The 22,262-nt window shown below is 46.8% G+C and overlaps 2 protein-coding genes across 4 annotated transcripts in view; one reads left to right on the top strand and one right to left on the bottom strand.

The window, feature by feature from the left end:
* The window catches only part of MEF2A (myocyte enhancer factor 2A), an 81,922-nt gene extending 67,350 nt beyond the window's left edge, over positions 1–14,572 (top strand). Inside the window, exons 8-12 of the mRNA XM_017804951.1 lie at positions 1,628–1,818; positions 3,400–3,423; positions 6,976–7,102; positions 10,360–10,486; positions 10,895–14,572. Of these exons, the coding sequence (XP_017660440.1) occupies positions 1,628–1,818; positions 3,400–3,423; positions 6,976–7,102; positions 10,360–10,486; positions 10,895–11,237 (812 nt within the window). The 3' untranslated portion in view covers positions 11,238–14,572. The remainder of the gene's footprint in view (positions 1–1,627; positions 1,819–3,399; positions 3,424–6,975; positions 7,103–10,359; positions 10,487–10,894) is intronic.
* A 364-nt stretch (positions 14,573–14,936) lies between these two features.
* Positions 14,937–22,262, bottom strand: part of LYSMD4 (LysM domain containing 4) — a 16,858-nt gene continuing 9,532 nt past the window's right edge. Inside the window, exons 1-3 of one of the 3 annotated variants that reach the window (XM_017805056.1) lie at positions 21,998–22,037; positions 20,407–20,697; positions 14,937–16,942 (exon numbers count right to left, since the gene is read on the bottom strand). In XM_017805056.1, the coding sequence (XP_017660545.1) occupies positions 16,397–16,942; positions 20,407–20,682 (822 nt within the window). In that variant the 5' untranslated portion in view covers positions 20,683–20,697; positions 21,998–22,037 and the 3' untranslated portion in view covers positions 14,937–16,396. The other 2 variants (XM_017805055.1, XM_017805057.1) reach the window with 2 other exon arrangements.

Genomic DNA, 22,262 nt, shown 5'->3' with positions numbered 1-22,262 from the left:
TTTTGATGTGGTTTTTAATACAGAAGGAATGCTGACATAAAAAACTTTTGTGCTGTGTTCCTTCTTTCCCCCCCATGACTTCTAAGTCACATTCCCATATCTCCTATAGAAATGCCTCAGGAAGGTTCTAAATTAGAGTAACTCCTCATTGCTCTGCCAACCTTGGGAAACTCCAGGGACATCTCATTTTGTCCCTGTATGGTCAGGCTTTTGGCACAGTAGGAAGTCCACAGAGCAAGGAAATCCAGAGGTTTCCTCACCATTATCCTGGTGAATTCACACTGAAGTTCTCAATGCACGTGGAATATCCCAGTCACCCTCAGGAAGTGTTGTGCTCTTCCTGATCCATGTTATTGTTCTTCCTCCTTGCTAAGCTTTTAAAGGCATTTAAAATGTTGCTACAGAGGGTAGAATGTGACACTGACAACTTCCTTATTTTAATTGCTTTTAGATTAATATGTATTTAATGCAATAAAATTGGATTGGGCATAGGAGCCTATTCAAATTAAAATAATAATACAAAATCCGTGCCCGTGTGGCCCTACAGGCGATTAGGGGAGAATTTCCCACACAGTGAACTTTGTCTCACAGACTTTCCCCTGGTTGGGACTATAAAAGCTGCTTTCAGAACTGCAGTGTTGGTGCAAACAGGATCTCACTATGAATTGAGTTTATTTATACACACTCAGGTTCTGTAGGGTGAACTATGGGGTTCCCTGTTGCGAAATTCTCCTTAACAACTTTTCTTTTTTTATTTCCTATTTGCAGCTGAATAAGGTGTGTGTATTTGGGGGATTGTTGCTATAAATATGAATCTGTGACTGGAACGTGGCTTGAAATTTTTTTTCTGAGGGAAATGTTTTGGTTAACATGATTGGTGCTTTTGTCAGTACAGAAAAGTAGAATATTGGGCACTTCACTGATTTACTTATTTCTGATCAGTTTTGAGTGTGAGCTGAGGCCTTGAGCATTTCAGTGCTGAAGCCCTGCTGGCTTTGGCTGGTCTAATTCCACTTAAAATGAGTACCAAGAGTAAATGTGTAAAACAAATTGATGGGCGTAAATGACATGTGTAGCTGGATAGAACCTGAAGGGAGAGGATTTGTTCTCCTCCTTGTTGCTGAATGTAATAATCAGTGTATACTGATGATCCTGAAATGAGTCCTGCAGATCTTGAAGACACCTGAAGGATGCATTTTAGAAATAGGCACTTGGAGAGCTGACTTCTTTTATTCTCACCAACAAAATTCAGTGCAGTTCCTGTCCCGGGGGGGATGGGGACCCAAGTGGGCCTGTGCAGAAGCCCTCACTTTTCTGCAAGCTCAGCCTGGAGGAAATTCAGAGGGCAAACCAGACCCAACGGATGTTATTAGAAACAGTTCTTTGGCAATTTGCTCTTCTCAGCATTTGAGCTGCCACAGCTGCCCTTGGAGTGATATTCCCTTTCCATATTGATTTCTGGGCAGAGCGGTGTGGGCCGGTTCGATTATTCGATGCGGAGCCTCTTGCGGGAAGTTCGTTATCGGAAGTTTTGCAAAATAAATATTTCAGAATCGGTACAAAAGCACCAGAACTCTGTGTTGTTGCCCCTTCCCCTTCACAGGTCATTTGTTTTTTGCCCTTTCAGGAAATGGGTTTGTGAACTCTCGAGCTTCTCCAAGTCTCCTGGGCACCGGTGGTGGTGGGAACGGCCTGGGCAAGGTGATGCCCACGAAGTCCCCACCTCCCCCCGGAGGAGGGAACCTGGGCATGAACAACCGCAAACCCGACCTCCGTGTGGTCATCCCCCCCTCCAGCAAGGGCATGATGCCACCTCTGGTGAGTTCAAACTTCTGAAGCTTTTGAGTTCCTTAAGTTCTGGGAGTGGCTTTGTGGAAAAGGGGTGTTCTGCCTCCCCTGCTCACCACGGGCTGCAGGAGTAGAGAGGGGTTTGTGCTCTGAAACGTCACTGCTGAGAGTCCAAATTATAAACTGTGACCTGGGGAATTTGTTACATGTGTAAGCAATTTTTTAAGGTGTAAAATAAGTCTGACCTAAACAGGGTTGGAGCACAGCCCTAAAGACAGAGACTGAGATTTTGGTGGTTTGATCTGACCGACTCGGTACCGAGAACTCTGTTGGTTTGGAGGATGTGGGTTTTAAAAAGGGTTGTGCATTATTCTGTGGAGGATCTCAGTGGTGATGTGAGCTCTATTAACGTGCCCTGAAGCACATTTTGTACCTGTTTTTCCCGGGCTGTAATGGCTGTGGGATGGGAAGGATGGGAAGTGCAGCTTCAGTGGTAACGATGGTCTGGGAGAGGCGCGTGTTTGATGTGGGGTGTTGGAACGTGACCTTGGGCGTCCTCAGTGGGTGTTGTGCCTTCATCCAGGGCATGAAAAGGAGCTGAGGTGCCTGTCAGAGCTGCTGGGCACTTTGGCATGTTGGCAGTGATGTTTGTCCAGCCTGGATTGGGAATAGCACACGAGTTTCGTGTCAGCCATGAGGCAACCACGGCCCTGGGCCCAGAACTGGTCTGTCAGGAAGGGTTAGTCCATTTTTCCTTTAATTTAGTTGCCCAGATCCTTTGGTCTTGGTCTTTTGCTGTCATGTAGAAATTCTCAACCTCTCTGTGTGTGGAAGAATGGCCCATAACCAGGAGGAGCAGGATATAAACAGCACAAGTACTCTCTGCATAATTCCTGTTTGTTTTTAAGCCACCACAAGGGCTTACATTTGTTACAGGTATTCATGGTGAATAATACCAAATTAATCCAAGTAACAAAAGCTGTAATTAGCCTCAGAGTAATGATTCTTGAAGTTTTAGGTTTTTCTAGGAATACTGAAGTGCAGGAGAGATAGGAAGTACACTGGCTGATCATTAAAATGGAAATTACACTTTTAATTAGAATCAGAAACAAGAAGAGGATCTTGCTCATGCAGGTCTGATGTTAGTGAGGTACAACACTTATTTACTGTCGTGTTGTGAAGAACAACAACATGATGTTCAGCTTTGGTTTTGTCTGTGTTTTTGAGGGAACTGGGGAGGGATTTCAGAGTGGAGATTGTTGGCCCGGGTTGGTGGTTGTATTTGACAAGTACTTTGTTGCTGAGCTGGTTTATTGGATCAGAGACTGCTCTGCTCCACCTCTGCCTGTGTTGGTGTCCTTGTGTTCTCCAAGCTCTCCCTGCACTCATTTCCCCAAAGCCACATGTTCTTTTAATACACAGCTTTTATTTGACAAGAATTTCATGAAGTATCACATTTCTTGTCGCATTATTTACAGGTCTAGGTGTCAAATTCACATTATTAATTAAAATGACAAAAAATCCTGAAGCACAAATGTGATTTTTTTCTGTCATTTGAAAAGCAATGCTATTTTTAGTAACTGTGTTATCCCTCTTGTTTGCTGAGTACAGTCGGAGGAGGATGAATTGGAGTTGGTGAGTTGGGGCTGCTGTTTGCTGAGAGACAGCAAGATGCTGGAAATGTCTTTCACTACAGCTTTTTAACTGTAGTTTCATTACATATTTTAAATAATTCCAGTGTTCCCTTGGTAGCAGACAAAAATACATTTGTTTTATCAGACTCAAAACCCAAGCAATTCAAGTTGAAAACACATCCAAAGTCAGCTCTTGCCATTTGTAAACTTGAATTATTTTTTTTTTCCTGAAAATGTTTCTGTTTTTCTTGGAGGGAACATTGGAAAAGAGCCTTACAAAGTAACTGTCCATGTGTGTAGGATATGTCCTGGCTTTTATGTAAAACATAAATAACCACTTCCCACCCCCTAAATTATTGGAATATTTTTAGCAAGTGGCTTCACTTGTGAAGTTCTTGAGATTGTAACACAAGCCCTGTGTTACTTCTCTTATTTTCAAGGAGATGACATCATTGCTGGTGAGGTCACCTTTTTGGAGGTTGGAATTATTTCATCCTGCGTGAGATTATCAAACCACAGGGGGGTGTTCCCTGTTTACCAAAAGGAACAGAGGATTGCAAATGAATAATTCTACCTTTTTTTCCCAGTGGAAAGATATTCTGCTTTTGAAAGGAATCTCTGGGGATTTGGGTATTTTTCTCCTCCCCCCCCACAAAGGTTTGAACATTTGGCATTCTGGCTGGAAAATCAAAGTAAGGCTAAAATAATTCCTGACTTATTTTTAGAGCCATTTGCAAATTGTTCAGCTGCTGTGGCACAAAGCAGGCAGAAGATGCTGCATCAGATTCACAGAGAAATCAAAATCAGCCCATGGCAGGCCTTGATTTGTCTCTGAACATGGACCTGTTGCTCAGAGGAGGCTCTAATTGCATGGAAGCATGGAAAATGTGGTGATTTAGATCAGTGCCGTGATTGAATGCATGCTGGTGTTGATTGTTACCTTAAACACAGACACTGATTTACAAAAGTGAGGGAAAATGGTCACTGTTGAAGTTTTTATTGGGGTGATTTGCTCATGGAACAGTCAAACATGTTCCTCTCCCTTCAGGGGAGCGTCTGGTTTTCAGTGCAAGAAGTAAAGCTCAGTGTCAAAACACTGAATCGGGATATCGTTGCAATTGGAATTAATGCAAATGCTGCAGGAATTCAGGTGTTGCTGCCTGCCCAAAATTGCCCAAACTGCTCTGCAGTGGGATGTAACAGTGCCTGGGGCTGGGATCCCGTGTGGAGCGTGGGCCATCTAGTGGCTTTAAAGCCTGGCTCAGCCGGGAGGGGAGGAACAGTCACACAAAGGAAAGGTGATGTGTCTGCCTCAGAACAGCTCAGGAGGCACCAACTGCACCTGCACTGCTCTGCCTCTGGTTATGCCAGTCCCTGCTGCCAGTGCCAGTGCTGGGCAGTTCCAGATCCTGTCTGGGAACACCCGTTCCGTGAGGTTGGAACTGAGCACTGAACACGAAGGGCAGTGTAGCATAATAGAATAATTAATAAGATAATCAATAATAAATAAAAATAATAAACAATAAAGATACTGAATTTTTCCTGTTACATTTGCACCAGCTAAAACAGTTAAAATACCCTGAAATTTGTCATGGACCTCCAAGTACAACCAATATTGGGCACATCTAAATATTTCTTAGTGTTCAGCAATTATATTCAGAAATAAATTACCTCAGAAAACCACCTTTATTAGCCACTCAAAAAAAAAAAAAAAAAGAAAGAAAGAAAAAAATCCCATGGGGAAATTCTTTGGTTTGGATTGTTTCCCAGTATATTCCTCTTTACTTTTCCATTATACAGTAATCCCAACTTTATAGGCTGCCATCCAAGAAAGCTTTGGAGAAAGGTCAATTCCTGACAGACACAAAAATCTGCTCTAATAACATCTCTTTGTGCCAGATAAACTTGGTCTGGGGGGGATTTTCAGAAGTACTAAAGTGATTTAAAGGGATCAATTACAGAAAATCGGTGGGACTTTCCCTGGGAGCTTTGAAATCTGGGAGCTCTGGAGCACAGTGGGCTCATCTGCCAGGGTGTGTGTTTGGCAGCTGATGCCAAAGAGCCCCCAAATCCTTGGGAGGCTCAGAGGTGGGAGTTGAGCAGCAGGAGAGGTGGGAAGCTGGGAGGCTGTGGCTCGTTTTAATGTGGAAGCTGTGGTACAAACTTCTTGCTTTAAATGGGAAGGACACAAGATTGATAACCCTCAATTCATCTTCACAAATCTAAGCTTAAAATTGATCACAGCCCCATTTCTGTACCTGCTCCTTCTGATATTAAAAAGGGAGTGATGCATTTTTAATGCTACTCCTTCTCTCAAGATCAGAGTGGAGGAAAAAAAATGGAGTGGTGCAGATCCTGAAATCCCTGTGTCTGCCAGGAAAGGGAAAGAAGTCATAACTTCAGTCCTGTAAAGGTGGGAAATGGAACCTGCCAAAGAGATGAAGGAAGAATATTTTGCAGCAAATATTTTTTCTGAGGTAGAGAGAGAGAGGTTTGCCTTAAAAATATATTTCCAGCAGATTGAAACCCAGCTCCCTGAACTGGGAATGGAGGAGTGGAGGGATGCAGGGTGTAGAGGCTGCTGCCACTGCAGCAGGTAACACTGAACAGGGCAGAGCTGCCCCATTCCCTGTTCCTGGCAGTGTCTGGCCTGGCCAAACGGTGCCCAACCCCCTGTTCTGAGGAGGGGTTGCAGTTGCCTGCCCAAGGAGCAGTTGGTGCAGTGAGAGCTGCTTTGCTGGCTGCTGCTGTTCACCACGGGCTTTAATTAACTTTCTAAGCAGCAGATTTGGTCACAGCTTAGGTTGAGTGATGTGTTTGCTGCAGATGTTCATGGCAGTATATGGGAAAGAAAGGCTGTTATTAAAAAGCGAAGTTGTGCCCACAGTTAGATAATGTGAGACAATCTAGTTTAGCTATTTTCCCTGTCAAAAAGCACAGTTGCTCTGTGTGAACTCCAGTGTCATTTGCTTGGAAACATTTCTGCATTATAACAAGTACTCTCTCAGTTTCTCAGGAACCATGGGAACAGCAAGATTATTTTATCACTGAAGTCTTATCAACACCAATTTAGAAGATCTCTGTGTTCCTTTCAGGACAGGTGTAGTCAGCACAGTGTCAAAACTGGCAGCTGAAATTTGGAAAATTGGATAAACAACTGTGAAGTGGGAGAATCTCTTCTGGTGGAACTGCACCTCACCATCTGCACTAAAACCCCCTTAAAACTCAAAACTCTTAAATCACTTCAGAACTTCTGAGAATTGTTGTGTGTATCCCTAAGAAATTGCATTTGTTTGTGTGTCCTTAACACTGTTGCCATCTGCATGCTCTGGAAGTGGCCCAGTGAGCCGTAATCAATGTTTCCTTTCAGTTTGCCAAGATCATTTTTGGTTGCCTTGAAATATTTCAGCTTGTTTAGAAAATCGACCCTGATCAAAAGAGGGACGTATTTCCTAACTCAAAAATTCGGCACAGCAACACATTTAGGTGGAATGCTCCTTTGCTTTTCCATTGTTCTCCCTGGTGTCACAGTGGTGTTTTCCCTCCCTTGCAGAACACCCAAAGGATCAGCAGTTCTCAGTCCACGCAGCCTCTCGCCACCCCCGTGGTGTCGGTGACGACCCCGAGCCTGCCCCCGCAGGGACTCGTGTACTCGGCCATGCCCACGGCCTACAACACTGGTGAGCCTTGGGATTGGGATCTGCAGCACTGGGGAGGCTTGGGATTGGGGGATACAACACTGGGAAGGTTGGGGATCAGGGCTGGGACTGGGATGGCCGAGGCTTTTTTGGGATTCATAAGCCCAGGAAATTCGCATTTCTGTGGCACGTGGGTTTGTTTTCCCGTTGGGTCCAAGTGAAGCTCTTGTTCAGCAAAACTGAGCCTTTTGCTCATGAAATGTGTAAATGTTGGGACTTCATGGGGAAGGAGCTTCCAGTCAGGCTGCAAACCAGGGCCATCCATTGCCCAGAGCAGTGCCATTCCAGCCATCCAGCCGGGAATACTGGAATTCCTCACATTCAGGCAGTGGCTGGTTCTTCAGAGCTGCTGTTCCTCAGACACTGCTGTTCCTGCAGGACCTTAAATCTGCCTTTTGCCCAAGCTGGCTGTGATATGAGGAACTGGGTGATATAAAAGTGATGAGTGGTGTGCTGGTTTGGGAAGGACAAGGGGAAACGGCCTCAGGTTGCACCAGGGGAGGTTTAAATTGGATATTAGGAAAAATTCCTTCACCAAAAGGGTTGTCCAGCCCTGGCACAGCTGCCCAGGGCAGTGGTGGAGTCCCCATCCCTGGAGGGATTTAGAAGCCACGTGGATGTGGCACGTGGGGACATGGGTGAGTGGCCTTGGCAGTGCTGGGGGAGCGGTTGATGATCTTAAAAGTCTTTTTCAACCTGAAGTGCCTCCTGCTTTTCTCCATCCCCATAGAGATAATTTTCCCTTCAGTCTCAGGGTGTTTATTTGCCTGTGTGTAATCAGGGAAGGAATCTTGCTAATAATTTCCATGAAGGGCTCAGGTTGATGAGCACTGAGCTGTGCTGTGTAGTTGGATTTTCAACTGCACCTGCAGAGAAACTACATTGCAGAGAAGTGTCAATAAATCCTGTAAGTCAGAAATAATACCCTGTGGTTTAAAACTGAAAGGAAAGCGAAGGAAATAATTCCCCAGTTTGCTGTTCTTTAGATGAAGTCTGGTTAAATGTTTAGATGTAAGTGCTGTAATGGGTTAGAAGAGGAATTTTGGGAGGGGGACAGGGACACACCTGCTGCAGAGGTGGCTCCTCCAGGAACAGAGCAGGAGCTGCCCCAGTGCCAAACAGCTCCAGCAAGGACCTGCTGCTGCCCGAGGCTGAGCCCCCCTGGGATGACATTGTTAGGAAGGGGTAAAACCAGCTGTGCTGGGCTGTTGGCAGTGACCTCGAGGTCTTGTTCTTGTGCAAAGGTTGGGACAAATCACAACAAACTTCAAGGTTTGTACAAAATGCCCAAAAGCTGAGTGAGAGTTTTTGTCATCTTTGTTTTCTACAAGGAGGAGCATCACCAGGAGTCTCTGATTTTGGGACATGGAGTGGACAGAGCAGCCATTCATTTATGGTCACTCCCCCCCAAAAGATGGGATTTTATACATTTTTCTCCACTATTTTTAGCTTTGAAAGTCTTCACTGCAGTTTTTAGTTTAGCCAGCCAAGCACCTCACTTCTTGTATTTGCCTTTGAGCTCATTATCTGGCAGTGCCCTGGGCAGGGCTGCAGCCAGGAGGGCTCAGGGACAAGGGACTGTGTCCTCCTCAAGGACAGGGCTGTGCCCTCCTCAGCCAGGGCTGTGTTTGCACCGGCCCAGCTGTTGAACATCCACACAAATGTCTCTGCCCTGAGGGGGTGAAGTCTAAAGCAGTGAGTGGAGAAGGCGGAGGCAGGAGCAGTGTCATGGACAGGGTGAAGATTTGTGACTTGCTTTGGAACTAAATTTCATTGTGAATTAGCTGCACATGCAGACCTGGGACTTGCCCCAAAGGTTGTTCAGCTCTTGGATTTAATGGCTTTTCAAACCCTTCTGCTCCCTGCTCAGAAGGCCCACACTGAGCTTCCCCTGTTGCCTGACAGATCCCTCTGTTCCCTCACAGGCTGATGTTTCAGGAAGCAGCACTGGGTGCATCCCTCATCCAGAATAACCTGGAAGATTCACACATGCAGTGGGAACCTCAGGGAGCAGCAAAGACAGTGGAAACTGGTGTCCTACACAATTGGACAAGTGCTGGTATCACTGGGATGTGATTTTAGAGCCCAGCCCAGCCCATTTCCTCTGATAATGCAATAATTTGTGCAAAGCTTTCAGCCTTTAGTGGTTTTCACACACTTAAGAATCATTTCTATTAGATTGAGCCTTTCAGGGGATTTGCAGGAAGAAATTTGATGTTGAAACCAAACTGTCATCTGGGGATTGTGAGGGCAGTCACCACGTACGTAGCAATTCCAGCTTTAGAGTTCTTTGCAGGACTAAGATAAAATTTCAATACCTAAATTGTTTTTCTGGATTGATGAGGTTTTTTCCTCACCATGGCTGGAAGGGAGAGATTCAGCTCTTGGATCCTTAATTAAAGCACTGGGTATCAGTTTTCCACAAATATCCTATTTTGTATAGTGTGCTTTGCTGGAGAAGTGTTCCCTCTGTAGAGAAGGGCCAGAACCACCTGAGTTACTGGTTCTAAAACATTCTAGGAATTAAAACAAATATTCAAACCCCACAGCTGAGCAGAGCACACCAGGCCATAAATTACATACCTGGCTGGGTCTGCCTCTGGGTTGGGGATAGATTGTGTTTTCCAGTCTCCATTTCAGTTGTGTTTTTTACTTGATGATGGTTTTTTACTTTAAGAAAAGAGGTTTCTTTTGTTTATTTGATATGGAGATGACAGTTTAGTCAGAGATTCAGGAGTGAGTGTGTGGAGGGGAGGGTGTGATGTGTGATGTGAGACTGCACTGAGGGGTCCCTTGGCAGTGCCTTTGGCCCTGCTGTCCCTCGGGCACCCAGCCCTTGTCCTGCCTTCCCAGAGTTTCATACTGAAATGTCCCTGCAGACAAAACCCTTCAGAGTGTGACCAGTGTTACTGTGAGGTGCACACCTAGATATATAAAATGCATTCATATGTTGTACCCGTGGTTTGGAAGAACCTCTGAGCAACATGTAGGAACTGAAAGCAGAGTGCAGAAAAACTTGTCATTTGGAGGCTTCTGTCCTGTTAAGCTCCCTGTGAGGTTGGGAGGATTTCTCCTAGACTTCAGTTTCCATGTTTGGATTCCTGTGGATCAGGAATTGCCTTTACTTGTTTTGGGCAGAAAACCTTTGCATGTGTGTGTGACACACAAACTCTTGTGTATTTATTCATGTGTGTGTGTATATATAAATCTATAAATTACTCTTGTTTGTTTTCCCTTAGATTACTCCTTGACCAGTGCAGACCTGTCTGCCCTGCAGGGGTTTAACTCCCCAGGAATGCTGTCCTTGGGGCAGGTGTCTGCCTGGCAGCAGCACCACCTCGGTCCCGCGGCCCTCAGCTCCCTTGTGTAAGTACCGTGGCCCTGGGGGGCTTCTGCCTCCTCCACCTGCACCAGGGATGTTCAGCATTTGACCCATTTGACCTTCTTATCTGTGCTGCCAAACCTTCCCGTGTCGGGGTGTTTGTCCCTTTGGTCACCTCAGGCCTCGGCTGAGGTGTCCCTGCAGGCCCGGCTTCTTACCAGGGAGGCACCTGCTGGTCAACTGGAATGTTTGGCAGTGGGAAATACCTCTGTGCATTCTGAACTTCTGTAAATGCAGCTCAGACCTTTTTTTTTCAGCGTTGTTCTGACTTCAGTGAGGTGCATTTGGAGGGTGCTGAGCCCCAAGAGCCCCCTCAGACACACGGGAATTGTCGCTTCCCTTCCGTGTGTTCCGTGTTTCCTCACTTGTGCCTTTCAATGCTCTCTCCCCAGCACTGGCAGCCAGATCTCTCAGGGTTCCAATCTCTCCATCAACACCAACCAAAACATCAACATCAAGTCTGAACCCATCTCCCCTCCCCGGGACCGCGTCACCCCCTCGGGGTTCCCTCCGCAGCAGCCGCAGCAGCCGCCGGCGCCGCCGCCGTCGCGGCAGGAGCTGGGGCGCTCCCCGGTCGACAGCCTGAGCAGCTCCAGCAGCTCCTACGACGGCAGCGACCGGGAAGATCCCCGGAGCGACTTCCACTCGCCCGTGGTGCTGGGGCGGCCGCCCAACGCCGAGGACCGGGAGAGCCCGTCGGTAAAACGAATGAGGATGGACACGTGGGTGACATAAACCCGCGGGGCCGCCCCGCCAGCCCGGTGTCCCCAACACGAACTGTCCTGACATATCCACATTTATAAATAAGGACGTGACTAAGTATATTTATATGTATATACATACGTGCATATATATATCTCCACATGCATATATATGTGCTAGTGTGTGTAGCATACACCGATCATCAGGCACTTACGACAAACTCGTGTATAGCTGCAGATGTCCCCTGGTAAAGCAGAACAATCCCGTAGGTTTGATCTAGTCTGGCACTTCCCTGGAGTTGTGTTTGGCCCCAGCCGTTGGCAGAGCGTTGTCCCCGCAGTGTCTCCTCCTCCTCCACAGCCCAGGGCTCGCCTGTAGTACGTCCCTGTGTGTTAGTTCAGCTCATGGTTACTCGTAGTTAAGAAATAATTGCTTTGTAGCAGCAGAGCAGTAGAAAAGCAGGAAGAAGAAAGCAATACTGTACATAAACTGACCTTTTATTACCCAACCTGGCATGGGTCTCTATTGCAGAGGGTGCATGGAGAAGGGCTGATGCTATAAGAAATAAAAAAACATAAAAAACAAAAACCCTGTTTTGCACGTGCAAAAAAAAAAAATAGTGTATTGGGTCAAAGAAGTGATTTTTTTAATGAGTGAAAGACATAGAGAACTCGCATGAAATATTCAGAAAATATTAGCCTAGAAAATAGAACATTAACAAAATAAAATTAATATATTAAGTTATAATTGGAATATGTTTGACAAATTTGTTTTTACGTTCATACCTTTGAAAAATATAGAAACGGATTTTAGCTCATGTATATTTTATATTAAAGAAAACAATACCCTAATGAATTGAAGACTATATATAAAGTTATATACAGTACTTTTGAACACATTCTGCTATGAATTATTTATATAAGCCAAAGCTGTATGTTGTAGCTTTTTTGTAGAGTATAGTTTTATCTTATTTTGACTTTCTAGTTTTTGCTTTCAAAGATGAAAAGGAAAAACTTGCAGGCGGAACCTTGGGGGAAAAATAAGCCATGAACACTTATATGTAAATTTAAATTTGAGCCAAACTCTTTGTGTATATAGCATCCTAAATATATTATCACCTTTGGTGTAAGTACCTATGTATTGTACGGTCACCAGATTAAAAAGTATATTTTTGTGGATTGACGCCAACTTGAAACAAGGCGAGGTCCTTATTAAGTAGAGTATTCACTGTTTAATATTTACTATTTTGTTAAATATACTGTACTTTCTTTGGATTTTAATTATTATTAATATTATTATCCAGATTTTTCAGAGGGTGTATAAAGGGGTTGGCCCCCTCACTGGTGGTGAATGTGTGCCGTTCAGTTGTAATCTCTGTGCTGTATGGTTAAGCTTCATTATACATTTTATATATATGTATATAAATAGCAAAGTGGCAAAAAAAAAAAAATCCGGTGTTAAGTTCATCCTGCATAAATATAAAAAATCTGTTACAACACATTTTAAGGCATCATTTTAAAGCTGCCTCTTCTGAGGAGGGAGAAAAAAAAAAAAACAGTGGAAAAACTTGACCTAATTTCTCATGATAGGGAAATGACACATATCAGAGGAGCACAAAAGGTTTTGGGAGTTGGCAAGTGGTTTGGGAAAAATTTGCTGCTTCCAAGAAATAGAAGGAGGGATCCAGAACCCCCTTGTGCTGTGAGCCCGGGCTGGGAGCAGGTCTGGTGTTGGATTTGGGGCCGTGATCCCGCCTGTCCCGGTCACTGACAGGCTGGCAGTGCTGGTGCTGGGGAGGAAACTGCAGTGGGATTATCCAAACTTCGTGGTTATCCCTGATATTTATTAAACTTTTGCTTGGGCTTTATTTCTGTGTAATTCCAAGTCCCCCCATGCTGTGACAGGAGCTGGGAGAGGGGACCAGGTGGTACCTGCGGCCTCCAGCCCATCCCCTGTCGTGGCAGCGGAAACCTGCACAGGCTCCAGTCCCATCCCGCCCCTTCCTTGGACCTGGATCCCATTAGTTTGGGATGGTACTGGCTGACGGGGCAGGAGGGCAAAGGGGACTCGTTCCCCAGGCCACTGTGCTCCCAGGTGACCGAATTCACTTGCCAGCCCCTGCACCTTTTGCTGCTCCGACCAGTGGTGTGAGTTCCATGATTTATGCACCTGTATGACCTTTGCTGTACATCCGAGTGGGAGTTCTGCATTCACATTTACTGTCTATTTTCTTGTGTGCCTTATCAGATGGCTTTGCTGACTGTATCTCAATAGTCTTTATTTCTATGCAGGTTTTTAAACAGTACTATTACTGTTTTCTTAAAGACAAAGCTACACAAGGGTTAGAGTTTGTATTGAAATTGCACCAATGAATTAAAAAAGAGTATTAAAGAATCAGTTCTAAAGAGCTGGGCTGGGGACTGGCCCTGTGCTGCCCCAGCCACGGCAGAAATGTCCTTCCACAGCCCTCCCGTCTTGGGGAGCAGCTCCTGCCATCGAGGAAATGGGAATCCTGGTTTTTAGTAACAAGTAACTCACTTTGGAACATACTTTTTTAGAAATTGTAAAAAAAAATGTTTTATAAAAAAAAATAATTATGACATAGCACAGATATTTCAACAGGTGAAAAAAAAGATAGTAATACTTTTTTAAAATTCTCTCTCTGCTGACTGAAGTGCAAGTGAATCCAACCCTGGGCTGAACCCAGTCAGGTCTGAGTGATTTAAGATTTTTAGCTCTGTTGTGACAAATCACCTCCATCCTCGAGCTCTCACGGTAGTTTTGGGAACGCCACGTTGTCAGGGACTCGTCAGAACTGCTTTAGCCTTGCCCTCCCCTCAAGGACACTAATGCAGCAGGAACTCCGAGTTACTGTGCGCACAAGAAATACATAGTAAATAAGGAACAAAACAACTCCTAACAATTGATCCTGGGCAGAAGTGAAATCCGAATGTGAAAGAAAGACTTAACCAATGTAAACATTTAAATCTTAGTAGAACCTTTCTTCACTTTGCTGTGCAAGAGAAACACTGCTTTGCTATATTTAAAATGGCTTTTTTAAAAGAGATTTATGTATTTGGTAAATGTTTGTAGTCAACAGTTCACAAAGAAGCTGTTCACGGTTTAATGCTGATAAGCCGTTTGGCGGCACAAGCTGGACTTTGTTGCCATCCTTGAGACGAATCTTTTAAGAAAAAAAAAAAATAAGTTAATCTCAATTTTTTTCCCTGAATGTGTTGTTTTTTCTTCAATATACAATAAATATTCTAGTGAACTTTTTATCAAATGGTTAAGAAAAAATGCTAGAGGTTGTTGTAAAATATTTGTATCCTGCATTCACTAAAGTAAAGATACTGGCTTTTACTGTGTACTCTGGCCTCTCTCGTGTTTGCAGAGCACGTGGTCCTGTCTGGCGTGTCTGTGCCCCCTCCAGGTGTCCATTCAGTCATCAGGTTGTGCTTTTAAACTGCTGTGAAGAGGATTTTAATCAACAGGGATTTTTTGGGGGATATATACACACACTTGTTACTACACTCAAGTCAAAAAGTTAATGCTTGGTCAAAACATTACAACAAAAAGAAAAACCTGGGTCCAGCCCATCCTCCTGCCCCTCGGGACACTCACTTTTCCTTCTGCTGCTCCCACTCCTGGTTCCTGCAGTCTGTCCTGGGGCAGGTGCTCGGCACAGTGCAGTGTGGGAACAAAAAAAAAAAGCACAAGTTGTGCCCCTTGTGCTTTTATTATTTCATGTGGCTTTATTTAAAAATGTAAGAAATCCCCCCCGCCCCCAGAACAAAGAGATACAGCTCTTCACAGAAGAAAAATACAAGGTTTTGTTCAGTATAAGATACTTTACAGTCCTCATTTACAAAATTAGGTTCCCTCAGGCTTTCCTGAGCACTTTTTTTGAGAGCTGCAGGAAACACAGGTTGTCATTGTAACATCACACAGTTCTGCTTGTGTGGGGTGGAAATCCCTTAGTGTTTGGTTCCAGGAAGGCCTGGAATTACCTCTGCCTGCAGGCCTGGAATTGATGAATCCAATTTCTGAGGCCAATTCTGCTCTGCAGCAAAGCTCCCAAAGCCTCCCTTGCTGCTCCTCCCAGCAGGCAGTGTTCAGTGTCACCCTGAAGAGCACAGCCCTCTGCCCTCCGAAGCTCCCCCACTCTTCCCTACACCCTCAGCAGCTTTTTAATGCACGTCTGCAGGTCACAGAACGCTTCACAATCAGCTCAGTCCTGTCCTAGAAAGGCTTTACGCTTCTTTCTGTGCCTTGGACTTCTGCCCTGGACCTTGCACCCTGCCTGGGACTCGGCACTTTGCTCCCATGAAATCTGCACACAGGGAAATCAGGTCTGTGACTGACATGGGTGTCTGAGATGCACCATTATAGACTATTATTAGTATTTTTAACAAGTGATACTGACTACACCCCCCTGCCAACAAAAGAGCCCTTGAGAGGAGTGTACAACTCCTCTCCCTGCTCTCACATCCTCCTCCAACACCCTCTGCCCACCTGCAGTGGCAGGGCTGGCTCTGGCTGCACCCTGGGGACAGCACGGGTCCGGCACCGAGATCCCATCTCTGAAGGATTTCATGGAGGGGAGAGGTCTGGGCTCATCCAGGGGAGGGGCTTGACATCAACCTAATAAACCCAGCTCAAAGGTTTGCTCAGGAGGAGGATGATGAGGGGCTGGCACACCCAGCTTAGAGCCATCAGTTTAGCGTTAAGCCAAAACCACCATGATCTGCAAGAAATAAAAATGACAGCTCTGAGTGAAAGAGCCCCCCCTTCTGCTCCAGCAAAAAGTGTTTCTTTAAAATACAAACAACCCCCAACTTTCCAAGCACATTAATACTGCACTCTCTAGCTCAGCAGCAAAGGATTTGCTTCCAGACACGGCATTAAGAAATACCTGAAGCAATCACAATAAATTGCTACAAAGTACCTTCCCTCAACAGAGTTCCCCACTCTTAACCCACCTGCTCAGTGACCTTCATAACCAACAAATCATCCTTATTTTTCCATCACAATCACACCACCTCACTTTCAGTTAAGTTCAGGATTCCATCAGCAGCTACTTATAAAAATAAAAATTATCTGTATCATTATATCCCCTTAGATGCACTTGGGTCAGTCACGAGAGTGTGGGCACCACTGCTGGAGAGACTGGAGGGGTCTCCCGTTTCCCCTTAGGACTTTTTTCCTACCACTGAGCTTTGTGGTAGTTTCCCTTCCAATCCAGCTGTTGAAACATTTGAGGTTACTGTTGTGTTGGAGGTGTGGGCCACCAGGCCTTGTGTTTTAAAATAGATGATATAAAATACTGGCAGCACAATTCCTATCAGGAGCATGATAAACACGGCGTTCCACCACTGGATCCCGCAGTCCGCACCGTTCCCGGTGTCCCGCTTCCCTGGCTCGGGCAGAGGCCTCTCCAGTGGCTCCCCACAGTACTCTGTGTTCAGCTGCACCTCCACCTGCACGGCGTCCTGGATGCTCTGGTCGATGTCCCTGAAGTAGTCGCTGAGGTTTTGGCCGTTGGTGGATCCGCCCGTGCCGGGGTCGGGCTCCGGCAGCTCCACGCGGGTCAGCCCGGGCTGGGCCGGAGGGAGCGGCCGCAGCTCCCGCCTGCTCTCCGTGAGCAGCCCGTGCGCCTTCACCGGGATCTTGATGGACTTCAGCGCGTACAGGTCCTGCTCCCGGATGAAGTTGTTGACCCGTTTGATGTCGGCGACCTACAGAACCCAAAGGACACCGTTAGTGTAGGACAACCCGGGAACAAAGTGGGAAGCAGCTCCAGAGCCATCGAACAGCTGTCAGAGAATAAAAGCAACTGGCTTGGGGTTCTGCAGAGATTCCCAGCTGAGGGAGCTCCAGGTCCTGCAGGATAAAGCCAGTCTCCTGTTAAACCAGTCTATACTCTCCTCTAGTGCTCTTGTATCTGCTGTACTTTGCTTGTTACTGTTCCTCCTTCCCTTTGCTTTCTTTGCCTCCCCTCACTTACCTTCTAATCCAAGTTAAGGCAAGAAGAGTCTTTGTAACAGATCCTTTTTAAAACAGTTTTCATACTTGACACACCAATGTTTAAGGTGAGAGGACAACATCAGCACCAGCAGTCAAACCCTCCAGCTCAGAAAGTGCTTTCAGAGTGAAGAGAGCTCCATCTCTGAAAGTGAGGTCACACCTGGAGCACAGGTGAGCGTCTCCCACACCAGCACCAGCATCCTGTGCCCAGGCACCACCTCTCCTGTGCAGGACAGCAGCTGATCCAGCTCATTCCTGCACAGGGCTCAGTGATCCTGCTGAGGGGCAACACCCCTGTGCCCTGAGGTGACCTTTGGTGGTTCCTGTGCAGAGTTCCCCTCTGTGACCCATATTCCCACCCAGCAGTGGGAAGAGCAAGAAAGAAGGAGCCACACGTGCAGAGCCAGTCACAGGGCCAGTCCCAAAGCAAAGACAAAGGCAAGACAGTGCCTCTTAATTTAACATTAGAAGATGCTTAATTAATACAGTGCCTGCTCACAGCCTCCAGGAAGTGCAGCAACTTCTCAGCTGCCCTAAACCCTCTGTCAAAGACAAACAGGATGTCAACGTGTGCAAAGTGCTCTCCACAGCAGCCAAGGAGATGTGAAAGAACCTTGAGGGAAAGGCTGAGGACACAAAACAAATCAGCAAGACCCCAAGCCAAAGAGAAAGACAACATAAACAGCTAAACCACCTCTGCTACATCACAGCCAGGAGACACAGTGCGGGGACTGTGCCTTGCTCCTTCAGAAATCACAGTATGACCTGCATTCACTGGGCACTCACTTGAGGCTGCCAAGGAAACTGGGGAGCTAAAACAAAACCAGCACTTCACTTCCCAAGCACTCTGCTCCAAGGCAGAGATGAGATGGATGCCTCAATCTCATGCTTACTCTGCAAAGCTTGAGAACTCTGAAAACCCCCCTGAGCTGGGGCCCCCGAGGCAAAAGGAATCGTCCTTTGCTGGTTCAGGCTCCTCACAGGCTGCCCCAGTGTAACCTCTGCACTTAAACCCTGCACAACTTCTTAGTTATGAAACAACAATCTCACCCAAAGCCTCCGAACTGAGGTGCTGCTTCAATTTCTGGGTTTGTTCCAATGAAAACAAATTAGTGGGACAGTAAATATCCCCCGTGGTGTCTGCAATCAAACACTGCAGTGCTGTGCTGAGGCTCTAGAAACAGAAAGTGGAGCAGCACTCACACAGAAACAACAAACAGAGCTGATGGGAAGCGTTTGAGAGCCTGGGCTGCACAAGCCATTTAGGCTTATTTTCTGTACTCATTTTTTGGCTGCAGTTTGTTGCTCTTGTCCCAGCTATGAACAATGCCAAAAGCAAGCCAGGACTATAAATGGTCAAGAGTAAAAATGAGAATTTTAAAGGGCTTTCCATCTCTGCCAAGTTATCTGTGGCACACACACACAGAGCTATTTGTTGCACTGTCTTAATACCCCCTCCCCAAGCAGATTCTGAAACCAATGTCAAGTTCTCATTGATTTCAAGGAGAAGCTTGTCCTGGATTTTTTAAACTCATTTGCATATGTATTTGTGGCTACAGTTCTTCCTCACTGCTGTCCTGGGGGCCTTTCAGGAGCTGGTTAACTGTGCAAACAAAACAAAACGCAGCAAAACTGATCAGTGCCTGTAAACAGACAAATACACAAATCTCCTATGATAAAGATTTCTGTACCTCTCCAATTTAACTGGAACTAGTCAGGAATGCCCTTTCTGGAAGGAAGGGAGGCAGCAGGACAGTTTTTTTCCTGAGGGAGGAGAACACTTGACTACCTGGTCCCTCCCTACCAGCTTTCCCCCTGGACGGGCCCAGCAGCCTTCAAGTGGGGCAGGAATGGGGTAGCAGAGGTAGATGAGCAGCCACAGCAGGGACAGGACTGACTCCTCAGAGTTACAGTGCCAGAGGGCACAGCAGGACTTTTCGTGCCATCAACCAAAGAGCTGTTCAGAACCTTCCTCCTCTGAGCTCACAAACTGCTGTTTGTGCCCAAGCGGCAGTGACACAACTGCTGCTGCGAGAGGAGTGCTCAGTCACAGCTCCAGAGCCAGCCAAAGCTGCAGCTCTGCCTTCCCGGGCTCTCTTGGTACCGATCAAAGCCGATTCAAGTCCTCCCAGACTCTTCTCCGCACACACCAGGCCCCGCAGCAGAACCTACACGGGTGCCTTTTTTGTTTTGTGTTTGTCTCTAAGGGAATGGGAGGGGAGGAATTGTTGCAATCCCTCTAAGCCCTCTTGCCTCAGCTGCACCAACAGCTGCTGTGTGGTTAGGCAAGACCAACTGCAACAGCAGTGCAGCAGCAGTGCCAGAGCTGTATCATTATCCCACTCCGGTCACTGTCCAATTGTCTGCACATGGAACTTTCTAATCACAGCCCAGCCTGCGGATAAAGGAGGCTCTAAAAATACAGCTCCAACTGCTAAACAACGGGGGGCTTCTCATCTTCAGAGCAGGTAATTAAACTTTTCAACAGTTTTTCTATGAAGTGCCCTGCTTTGGAACAAAGAGAAGATACTGTGCAGAGTGTTCCAACTCGGAGACAGCTCACCCTGCCCACCCCTCCCTCCTGCCCCCAGGCAGCTGATGGAGCACACTTTGGGCACGACAGCAAACAATCAAAACCCACACACAGACAGCACCTGGACTCTGGGACCTGAACTTTGGCACCTCTCCAACTCCACCCCTTACACTCAGACCTTCCTTGCAACATGTAAACTGATACCTTTTAAAGAACAACCCCAAATCCCACCCCGAGCCAGACCTATCATAGTGGTGTTTCTTTGTACTGCTTTATTTGCTGCAAAAACTCTTAAATGTTCCTTGAGAGCAGAGCCCTGACCCTCATTTCTGAGCTCAGCTTCCTAATGTTTGCCCTCACTTAAATGAGTTAGTACAACCTGCACTTAGTCACTCAAATTAAACAGGAAAGCAGGTCAGGCAGGGTGTGAGGCTGATGACACCCTCCTCAGCTGTTGGCTGAACAACTCCTTTTTTGTGTCTGTCTGGGATTTTTTTGCCTTTCTCCAGTTTCACCCAGATATTGACCATTCATGAAAAACACAGTGTATTTTCAGCATCAAAACTCTCAGGACATCTCTGGAAAGTACGGTACACATGGAATGCCCCTGAAGTGACAACCCCACCCAGAGAAGGCTCTTACTTTACAGCCGTACTGCAGGGCCAGCTTGTTCAGGCTGTCACCCTCCGTGAGCTCCCGCTCCAGAAGCACCACATCTCCAGGCCTGTCCCGGGAAGTGCTGCCCCGCTGCTGCTCCTTCCCCCTGGGCCGCAATTCCATGACGTTGAGCTCCTCCTCCTCCGAGGACTCCTCCGAGTCAGATGGGCCATCAGGAAACACATAGACCTGCCTGCCCGGGTATTTGTGGACCGTGACAGCAGCCTGGAAGGATCTTGTCCGGTTCTCATTCAGCCTCATCTTCCACACCAGCACCTGGAACAAAAACCAGACGTTTTTAATTCCCTCAGTACCAGTGTTCAGTTCTCAGCATGTGAGATTCAGAGGATGGACAAAAAGCACAGCAGTCTGTGAACACACAATCCTTTCCTCTGTCCAAGGGTAAAAGTGCCATTCTAACAGTAATATCAAAAAAGTTATGTACAAACTGTAGCAATATATTATTATAGTAGATTATTTATTATTATTATCACAGTAGTAGTATATAATTTTTTTATTATTATAGCAGATTATTTCCCAACCTTTTCTTTTTTTGTCTAACTGTGGACAAAACACCTCATAAAACCACTTCACATATTTTAAAAGACACTTCCTACAATTTCATTTAAAAAGCAAGAGAGTCACTTTGAGCGAAGTGTCTTTAATTATGGTCAAAAAAATCCATGGAACATATCAGATCTCCTACCAAAACACTCAACTAAATTATCCTTTAACTCACTTTTCCTGAAGTCCTTAGTTGTCTACACTTCGAGAACCCACATTTTAATTTCTTGGAAGTGTACTTTTTTTTTTTTTTAAATAAGGACAGCTCAAGCTACACTTAACTTCAACCTGACTGACAAGGCCATTTTGCTGCATAAAGACAAGAACCTGCCCAAGCATTTTAATTATTGCTCAGCCTGCAGCTGCAAGCTGTTATTTTTTGTTTTCTTCAATCCTCAGCTCCACAAACAATTTGTTCTCAGAGCTGGGTACAGATACGGAAACCTCGCATTCTCATGGAACCCCATTGACCTTAATATTCTCCCCCTACCCCTAATGGATTCTTCAGGTGAAACCACGACCATTTAATGGCATTAATTAGCACCGGGCAGGGCACCCACAGCTGGGGCTCGGCTGTGCCGGGTGATCCCGGACCGCACACCTCGGCCTCCCCCCACACACCGCCCTCTCCAGGGAGGGACAAACTCTTCCACGAGCCCCTCAGGGGGTCCCGAGCTCCCCCAGCGCCTCAGGGGACCCCGACCCGCTCAGCACTTCAGGGGGTCCCGATACCCTCAGCCCTTCAAGGGACCCCAATCCCCCCCCATCCCCTCAGGGGTGTCCCAATCCCCTCAGGGGTCCCCGATCCTCCCCATCCCCTCAGAGTGTCCGGCTCCCCTCCGCACTTCAGGGGTCCCCGCGCCCCTCAGAGGACTCCGCTCTCCTCAGCACTTAAGGGGAGTCCCGGTCCCCTCAGGGTGTCCCCGGTCCCCTCAGAGTGTCCTCGCTCCCGCCCCTCTCCCCCGGCCCCGCGCCCCCCTCACGGACCCGCCGCCATCGGCCTCTCACCGACCTGGCCACAGGCTCATCCAGCGCTCCTCCCATTGGCTGGCGGCGCCGAGGGGCGGCGCCTCAACGCCGCCCGGCCAATGGGCAGCGGGGAAAGGCGGGAGGAGCGCTAGCGCGGCGGAAGGCGGGGCCTCACTTAAAGGGGCCGGGCCGGGAGGGGACCGAGCTTGAGGCACGTCACACACCGGTACAGGGGACATGTCACACACCGGTACAGGGGACATGTCACACACCGGTACAGGGGACATGTCACACACCGGTACAGGGGA

The sequence above is a fragment of the Lepidothrix coronata genome, unplaced genomic scaffold (genome assembly GCF_001604755.1).
Source record: "Lepidothrix coronata isolate B3197 unplaced genomic scaffold, Lepidothrix_coronata-1.0 Scaffold11, whole genome shotgun sequence".
NCBI lineage: Eukaryota > Metazoa > Chordata > Aves > Passeriformes > Pipridae > Lepidothrix > Lepidothrix coronata.
Note: the sequence above shows the minus strand (reverse complement) of the source record. Positions and strands in the feature narration are given on the sequence as shown.